This window comes from Melozone crissalis, unplaced genomic scaffold (genome assembly GCF_028551555.1).
Source record: "Melozone crissalis strain CALT ecotype California unplaced genomic scaffold, PUWL_Pcris_2 ptg000011l_1, whole genome shotgun sequence".
Taxonomy (NCBI): domain Eukaryota; kingdom Metazoa; phylum Chordata; class Aves; order Passeriformes; family Passerellidae; genus Melozone; species Melozone crissalis.
The window spans coordinates 2,523,341-2,532,812 of record NW_026535789.1 but is presented as its reverse complement, the minus strand read 5'-3'; the positions used below and the strand labels follow the sequence as shown (position 1 = coordinate 2,532,812).

Below are 9,472 nucleotides of genomic sequence, written 5' to 3'. Positions count from 1 at the left end.
GGCACCATCACAGGGACAGGGCAGGACGGCTCCTGCTGCCAGGGACAGCTGCAGGGGCTGAGCTGGGGCTGCAGCCAGGGCTGCCCAGGGCTGTCCTGCAGAGCAGCTCCTGCAGCCCTCAGGGCTCTTGGCCAGCCTAGAGCATGTGCCACCTGCCAGGGGCAACTCTCAGCCTGCCTGGCAGCTCCCCATTGACGCTGCAGGGGAGAAGTTGGAGGTGGAAGGAGCCACCCCCATCAGGGCAGATTCCTCCTGCTGTGGAGATGGTGCTGCATGGCCAGGGCTGCTCTCAGCTTTCTCCTAAAGGGAAAGGAAAGGGGCTGTCAGCTTTGGCTGTGTCACTGAGACTCCTGCACTGTTAGCCTGGGCATCAGCAGATGTGCCTCAGATCTCCCTCAGAAAGTGCCTCCTCAGCCTCCTCTCCCTACAGCCAGCAGCAGCAGCACCTTGGCTTGCAGCATCTCTGTTTGTCTGGCCTGCCCTTAAGGCCCTGCTGCCAGGGAGATGCACCTGGGCAGTGCCCTGTGCTGGGAGGGGTCTGCAGGACAGAGCTGGGACCCCAGGGCTGGGGTGGGCTCTGGCAGCACAGGCAGGGACAAGGCTTGGATAGAGAGAAACAGTTCCCAGTAGGCACAACTCCAGGCAGCAGAGAGCCAGACCAGCCCTTGGTATCCTTTCCTGTTCATGTGCATAGGGAAAGAGAGAAGGGTTTGGGAAAAAAAAAAAATTCAACTGGAGAATTCAAAAAGTCTACTTCACTTTTCAAAAAATATTAAAGCGTGATCACGGTGAAATAGAGAGAGGTTAAATGAACAAAGGGCACCTGTGTGGTTCCAGCAGGTCTGACTGCCCTGTGGCACAGGGAGCCCTGTTTTCCCTCAGGCCTCCCCAGTATTCAGGCTGAGTGCAATGCTGAAAGTAAAGCAGTAACTCAGAAGGAGCACAAGCCTGAAATAAAAAAGGAAATCTGTCCAAGCTTGTCAATGTCTTTTTCAACAGTGCACCATGCCCAGAGTTAAGGAATGTCCAACAGCAGCTCCATCAGGCACTTCCTCCTGCTGGCATTGGCAGACACGCGGCAGCTGCAGCTCCTGCACTTCTGCCTCTTGCTGGGCATCTCCCTGGCTGCCCTCCTGGGCAACGGCCTCATCATCAGCGCCGTAGCCTGCGGCCACCACCTGCACACGCCCATGTTCTTCTTCCTGCTCAACCTGGCCCTCACTGACCTGGGCTCCATCTGCACCACTGTCCCCAAAGCCATGCACAATTCCCTCTGGGACACCAGGGACATCTCCTATGCAGGATGTGCTGCACAGGTGTTTTTCTTTTTGCTTTTCCTCTCAGCAGAGTATTTCCTCCTGACCGTCATGTGCTACGACTGCTACGTGTCCATCTGCAAACCCCTGCACTACGGGACCCTCCTGGGCAGCAGAGCTTGTGCCCACATGGCAGCAGCTGCCTGGGCCAGTGCCTTTCTCTACTCACTGCTGCACACAGCCAATACATTTTCCCTGCCCCTGTGCCATGGCAATGTCCTGGGCCAGTTCTTCTGTGAAATTCCCCAGATCCTCAAGCTCTCCTGCTACAAATCCTATCTCAGGGAATTTGGGCTCATTGCAGTTAGTGTCTGTTTTGGTTTTTGCTGTTTTGTGTTCATTGTTTTCTCCTATGTGCAGATCTTCAGGGCCGTGCTGAGGATCCCCTCTGAGCAGGGACGGCACAAAGCCTTTTCCACCTGCCTCCCTCACCTGGTTGTGGTCTCCCTGTTTCTCAGCACTGCAGCATTTGCCCACCTGAAGCCCCCCTCCATCTCTTCCCCATCCCTGGATCTGTCAGTGTCAGTTCTGTACTCGGTGGTGTCTCCAGCCCTTAATCCCATCATCTACAGCCTGAGGAACCAGGAGCTCAGGGCTGCAGGGTGGAGACTGATGACTGGATGCTTTTCAGAAACATTAAACTGCTCGCCAATTTCCAATTTCTTAAATAAAAATACTTATAATAAAAATCATCTTTGATACTTGTTGTTGGTTTGGTTGTGGGTGTTTTTTCCTTTGTTTTTTTTTTTTTTTCCTATTGTCCACAAAGGACTGTCATTCCTTGTGCCATTTCTCCTTTTGTTTCCCTCCACTTTAACCGTGGCCCCAGACTGCGTCAATGAGGAGCTGGTTTCTTGATGGCTTTGAAGGAACTAAACGATCTCCCAGCATTGTTTTCACCAGAGATGCCCCTTCTGTTCTCTTCTCTGGAGCTGCAGCAGCAATGTCTGTGTGCAGAGCTGGGGGCAGATCAGTGCTGGCCCAGCAGCTGGGCCCAGCAGCAGCAGCACTTGGTGTTGTCAGTGCTGCTGCCATGGCCCTGCCCCGCTGACCTGGTGGCCCTGGTGTTGCTGCAGGGCCTGAGTGCTCTTGGGGCCGGGCACAGCCCTGGGGGTGGCAGTGCCGGGGCTGCAGCAGGGACAGGCCATGGGCACTGCTGGGGCAGTGCTGACGCCTCAGGCCAGGCCCTGGGGGCTCCAGGCTCCTTTCCCAGGCTCTCTCAAGAACACGGCCAGGCCAATGCTCAGCACAGAAAAGCCCCATGAGCTGCCCCAGGCTGGCCGTGGGCAGGCTGGGGGCAAACAGCACGGCTGGGGCTCTGCAAGGGCCCTGGGGGAGATGGGAAGGATCAGCAGAGCAGGGGCTGATCCATCCCCAGTGCGCTGCACAGCCCAGGGCAGCGTCCCAGAGCGTCCTCATGGAGCTGCCAACAACATCCCTCCTCTGCAGCCCTGGCCTCTCCCCCAGCTCACACAGGTGCCCCATCCTTGCAGGCACAGACACGGCAGCACTGGCTCAGCAGCCCCTGTTTGCATTGCACAGAGCAGGTGGGAGCACCCCCATGCTGTTGCTGTGGGGACATGAACCTGAGGGAGCACAAATGCCATCAGCCCCTGGGGCCAGCAAGGGCTGAGGGACACCAGGGAAACCACTCAGCTTTGTCCTGGCCTCTGCAGTCAGCCAGAAAGTTTGTTCCCATCAGATGGGAGTTTCCTGTGCCACTGCAGACGCTGTTGCTCAGAGCCAGGGCTGCCTGGCAGCCACCCCCAAACTGCCCTGGGCATTTCCTTGGCTTCACCTTTGCTTTCTTTCCTCTTCCTGATACAAATTTCTTCCCATTGCCCACCCCTGTTCCCTCCACTGCAAACAGCCGATTCCTGTTTGCCCTTTCCTCTCTGGCCCCACTCCCCATTGCAGCTCCTGACTTGGCCCCATGGGAACGTCCCTTGTGGAGCAGGATCATCCTACAAGTGCTGCAGGAATTGTCTGCAGGCTCCTGCAGTGCCTGGTGCTGCTCCCTTGCCTGAGGCACCCCAGGCCAGGGGGGCACATCTGGGCTGCTGTGTCTGCCTCTGGGGCTCCCTGTTCTGGGCAGTGAGGAGGAGCTGCAGAGGCTCTGCAGGACTGACAGGATGGGTTTTGGGGCTGGCAGGAGAAGCTGAGGGACCTGGGCTGCTGGAGCTCCTGAAGAGGAGGCCCAGGACTCATCCTGCAACTGCTCCAAGGGTGGTTCCAGAGAATCACAGAATCAGCAAGCCTGGAACAGGCCATGGAGATCATCAAGTCCAACCTGTGCCCTTACACTGCCTTGTCTCCTCTGAGCCTCCTCCAGGATAAGCAACCCCAGCTCCCTCAGCCACTCCTCAAACTCACTTGTGCTCCCACCCCAGTCTTGTTGTCCTTCTCTGGACATGCTCCAGCCCCCCAGCGTCCTTCCTAAATTGGGGGCCCCAGAACTGCAAACAGCACCGGAGGTGCTGCCCAAGCAGCGCTGAGCACAGGGGAAGAATCCCTGCTCTGCTCCTGCTGGCCACACCATTCCTGATCCAGGCCAGGAGCCATTGGCCTTCTTGCCCACCTGGGCACACTGCTGGCTCATGCCCAGCCTGCTGTCCATCACTCCCTGCAGGTCCCTTTCTGCCTGGCTGCTCTCCAGCCACTCTGTCCCCAGCCTGTATTGCTGCAGGGGTTGTTGTGGCCAGAGTGCAGGACCCAGCACTTGGACTTGTTAAACCTCACGTTTTTGGATTTGGGCCCTGGATCCAGCCTGTCCAGGGACATGTGCAGAGCCCTCCTACCCTCCAGGAGATCCACACTCACACCCAGCTTGGTGTCATCTGCAAATTTGGTGATTTTCTATTCTTTTTCACACATTTGATAATCATTTCCTCAAAAATCATTAACACATTTCCCCTCCCCTTTACCCATGTGTTCTTCTGTCCTGGAGGTCTCTCTGCTGGTCCATGGTGCTCGTGGACCCCAATGTTCCAGTGGGCCTAGCTGAGCTGGGAGGACACTGAGGCTGCTGAACTTCCAGTTCACCTTCTCACACAATGGGCATTGTGTGGTTTCCATAGGCCTGGGGGTGTGGAGAACAAGCTCCAGGTGTCAGCTCAGCTGGTGGAGACAATTCATCATCTGGTAACATGAGGTCACAGAGTGGGCTGTGACATCACAGAGTGCATGATGTGAGGTCATTGAGCAGCCGTGGCATCATAGACTGCCTCTGTGACATCAGCGATCCAGCTGTGACATCACAGAGCAGAGGTCTGACATCACAGTGCAGACTATGACAGCACAGAGTTGGCTGTGACATCAGAGACCAGCTGTGTGACATTAGAGAATGGGCTGTGACATCACAGAGCAGGCTGTGACATCCCAGAGGGGCTGTGTGACATCCCAGCAGGGCTGTGTCAGGTCACTGGGTTGGTCACTCTGCCCCAGCTCCCCCTCACAGTTTCTCACAACAAGTCCAATGCTGTTCATGCCCAGCAGGGTCCCTGTCCCCCAGGATCCCCCCAGCCCACCTGGAGCCACAGCCTCCACCAAAGGATGTTCCACAGAATCCACCCCAGAGACTGACATGGGGACAAGGGGCCAGGGCTGTGTGACCAGGACATCAAGGACGGGGACTATCCAGATCACTGTGGCCTGGGTTGGGTTTCCCAGGGAAGGAAAGATGTCTGGCAGCTGGAGCAGGGTCTGGGAAGGGCCTCCAAGGTGGGACTGGAGCAGAGGCTGAGGGAGCTGGGCTGGTCCAGCCCGGAGCAAGGAAGGCTGAGGGGCTCTTCATCCCAGCCTGGCAGTGCCAGTGAGGAGGGGATGGAGAACACAGAGCCAGGCTCTTCACCAGGGGGCCTGGTGAGAGACAAAAGCCAATGGGTGGAAGGGGAAAGAGGGAAGATCAGCCAGGGCATGAGAAGATTAAATGAGTCAGGCTGGTTTCAACATTTCCTCATCACCAAGAGCAGCCTGACCTCCCTTCTCCATCCACCACTGGCAGCTTTGCAAATCAGGAATTGTTTGTGCTGTTTTGCCCCCACTCCAGGAGGAGCATGCTGATACAAGAACTTAATTGTGTTTATATCTACTACCACATTTGTCTAAAATGAATTTTAGTATGGAAATGTCTTGTGGAGGGTGCACTTATCATACACTGCTGGGACGTCACACATAGCTCAGTGAAGAACGTAATTGTTATTAAATTGCATCCTGTTCAACTGTGGTCTGCTGGCCATGAAGAGAAACTTTCTGTGCCTCTGAGTCTCACCAGTTCCTGACCCCCAAAGGACACAAACCTGATGAGTTCTGGTTCCCACTCCAGTGGCTGCACTTGCACTTCCCTCCATAGCCAGAGCAGAGCTCCCTTGTCCCAGAAAGTCCCTGGCAATGCAGGGATGAAGGAAACAGGACAGGCTGTGGGGGTCAGGGGCAGGGCACAGCCAGGGATTTGGGGTGGTTGTGAGCCCAGGGCAGGACCCGGCCCTTGGCCTTGGTGAACCTCATCCCATTGTCCTGGGCCCATGGCTCCAGCCTGTCCAGATCCCTCTGCAGAGCTTCCTGCCCTCCAGCACAGCCACACTCCCACCCAGCTTGGGCTCACCTGGGAATGACTGAGGGTGCCCTCGATGGCCTCGTCCAGATCAGCAATAAAGAGATTTCACTGACCTGGCCCCAATCCTGAGCCCTGGGGACACCCCTGGATGTGGCTCCATTCCTCATCTTCTCTGAACGCCAGGGGTTGGATGAGGGAAATGGTGGGGTGGGGGTAGGGACAAAGTGTGATTTATTGTCAGCCATGAAGGGTCTTGATTTTCATATCTGTTCAGAACTGCATGAGGAGGGGCTGGGGATCAATATCTACTGGGGATTGCTGACATCAATCAATAAAGAAGAAAAGATAATAGGACAAAACAGTTCTCTCTGCATTGTTTTCAATATGGTATATTCACTTTGAATAGACTTCTGAAATCTCTCTAATTAACCACAGATGAATTGAAAATTTCAGTTATTCCCAGGGCCTTTTCTTGTTCGGATGAACAAGAGAACAAATTTTTCAACAAATGTTTATAAACTTTTCTCACTTAATTCCTGAACTAAAGAGCTCAGGAAAGAAGAGGCCTCTGGAGTAGTAAAATTCATCAGCACCCTCCAAGTGGCTGAGGATCCATCTCCATCAGAGCAGCAATGAACAGAAATGGGCACAGCTTTGTGGCTGCCCCAGCTTTGGCATCGGCCCTGGGCCTGGAGCAGGAGCAGCTCTTGAGGGCCCCAAGGCCATGGCTCTTGTGCTGCCCTGGGCAGATGGGATGGCAGCAGGGGCTGCAGAGCTCTCAGCACCTCAGCCCGAGGGGAGCAGGGCAGCCAGGGAGCCTCCTTTGGCCTTGGCCAAGCACCTTCCCCCATGGCTGGGGCCGAGTCCTGTGGCAGCTGCAGCTGCTGCTGTGCCCTTGCCAGGGGCTGAGGCCGTGGGGCCAGTGCCCAGAGCAGCCTGGCCTGAGCAGAGCTGTGGGGCCAGAGCCGGCTGGGCTGGGCTGGGGAGAGGCCCTTGGTGCTGCCCAGAGCTCAGGGCAGCTGGCAGAGCTTGCAAGGAGCTGGGCTGGGCTCAGAGAGCCTGGCCCAGAAACCATCAGTGTCCATCTCAGCCTGGCTGAGCGTGCAGGGGCAGGACTCAGGCCAGGCCTTGTGAGGCAGGGCCAGCGCCTGTGCAAGGCATTGAAAACAGGCAAGTGGCCCAGAGAGGAGGCTGCTCTGTGCCCTTGGTGGCAGGGATGGAGGAGGGAGGGGGTCCAGAACATTTGTCAGCACCAGCCTCTGTCCCCATGCATTGGCAGCCCTGGCTGCTGAGTCCAGCTTTGGCCTGGGCTGAGTTTGGCTGTGGCCCAGCTCCATCCTCCTGCAGGGTCAGGGCCTGTTCTCAGCCATGGCCAGCCCTGGCTGCCTCTCTGCTGGCCCAGAGGCCGGCAGAGCCCAGGCAGGGCTGTCTGTGCAGCCCCACAGGTGCCACCAGCTCTGCAGGAGCTGGCAGAGGCTGCCCAGCAGGGAGGCCATGCAGCATAGAGCCCCAAGGCTGCTGTGGGCACCACAGCACAGGGGCTGTTCCCAGCCGCAATGCTCCTGGCCTGGGCTGGGCCTGCACAGGGGCTGGGCCACCATGGCTGGGCCAGCACAGGCCCAGCCGCTGCTGGGGCTGACAGCAAGGCCAGGCACACACAAGACATTGCTGAACATGGCCTGCGCTGGCCAGACCTGACTGTGCCAAAGGCAGAGCTCAGCTGCCCTTGGGGGCTGCAGCAACAGTCCAGAGCCCAAAGAGCCTCCATGGCTGTGCTGGAGACCAAGGCTGCAGGAGGGAAATGCAGGGCTGCTGCGGAATGGGGAGGGCATTGAATTCCAGCACACACCTCAGCTCTCTGATGATCCCGGCACCGTGCTGGGCCCTGTTTCAGACTGGAGCAGAGCAGATGTTGAGGGGACAGGAGCCCTGCGGGGCTGTCAGGGACCTGCAGCTTGCAAGGTGCTCTGCTCTCCCTCAGGTGCTTTCGGAGAGATCCAATCCTAGCTGGGCACCTCAGGGCACAAGTGGCACTGCCTGTTCATGGGCACACAACTGATGTCTGCCTGGAAAGGGGCACAGGTGTTAATACATGTTTCTTTTTTTATCTACAGGCAAATCTTAATTATCTGGGTCTTTTGAGTACTTCTTAGAATTGGCAAAGTATTCCTGCCAAGAGAAGGAATTTCCTGGATTTCCTGGATTCTTCTACTGATGGCAGGAGAAGGAATACTGATCTTCCCCTCTACTCTTGTCACCAACATTCAGTCTAATATGTCATGACCCTCTTCCTTTAGGTGTTTCCAGCTCTCCTGTTTAAATGGCCATGTTTAAGGACATGTCTTCGTTTAGAGCAGCTGATCTATGTCCTTCCCTTCTGTCCCAGTTTTCTTCCTGCAGCTGCTTTCTGACCATTCCAATGAGTCTCCCTTGACTGGCTTCATGCCTTGACCTTAAGGGAGTTGCCTACTCTTTCAGAGGTTTAAATAACTCCTTAGTCAGCATCTTAGTTGTAGTTTTATCTATTCTATCACCTCTTATTATGTCTTTCTCTAAAGTCATTCCTTTATGGCTATCCCTTGTGGATGATGGACACGTCAGATATTGCTGAGATGTCACAAGTAACTGAGGGAAGTGTTTTGATGTTTATTAAATTTTATCACGGTCACAATTTTTAGGTTGGCCATGAAGATAAACCTTTCTGTGTCTCTGAGTCTCACCAGTTCCTGGTCCCTCAAAGGACAGAAACCTGATGAGTTGTGGTTTCCACTCTGGGGGCTGCACTTGGACCTCCCTCCATCCCTAGAGCAGAGCTCCCTTGTCCCACAAAGTCCCTCGCAATGCAGGGATGAAGGAAACCAGACAGGCTGTGAGGATCAGGGGGACGGCAGACTCAGGGAGAAGAATGACTTTTGCATTTGACGGAGCTGTGCCTCCCCTTGGGTTTGTTGGATGACAATGAATGAACATCCCTCTGTGTCTCAGGCAGTTCCTTCTCCAAGGAAAGCAGGTGGGAGCTGGAACCAAGGAGCTGAAAGCTGCAGGTGCAGCCTGGGCTGGAGGGAGCTCAGATTTGCACAAGGCTGCTCTGAGTGCCAGGGCTTGGATGGGGGAAATGGTGGGGTGGGAGCAGGGACAGAGTCTGATTGATTGTCAGCCATGAAGGGTCTTGATTTTCATATCTACTCAAATTCATGAGGAGATACTTGGATTCAGTGTCAATTGGAGATTGCACATAGCAATAAAAAACCCCAGGAAAACAAAACTAAATAGGACCTAAAAAATCTTCTCGCTGTTGTTTTAAATATCATGCATTTACTTTGAATACGCTACTGAGATCTACCTAACCACAAAAGATTTAAAAATTAAAATCCAATTATTCCCAGAGGCTTGGCTAGTTAAGGTGTTCCGAATGTTAATGAGCCCTGGGCCACTGAATTGCTGCACTGAAGAGCTAAAGGCTGAACAAGCCTCTGCAGCAGGAAAATTCAGCAGCAGCCTCCAAGTTGCTGAAGATGTCAGCAGCCCCCACTGAGGCCACCCCTGCCCAGAGACCGTGGGGGAATGGGCAGACAAGGAGAGCGTCCCTGGGGCTGGGGCA

The 9,472-nt window shown here is 55.3% G+C and overlaps 1 protein-coding gene across 1 annotated transcript; it reads left to right on the top strand.

Moving 5' to 3' along the window:
• Window positions 1–1,022: 1,022 nt before the first annotated feature.
• LOC128933606 (olfactory receptor 14J1-like) lies at window positions 1,023–1,931 on the top strand (the record flags this gene model as incomplete). Its single annotated transcript, XM_054270559.1, has 1 exon — window positions 1,023–1,931. A coding segment is annotated over exon 1 (909 nt), but the record flags the coding sequence as incomplete, so codon positions are not given.
• Window positions 1,932–9,472: the final 7,541 nt, after the last annotated feature.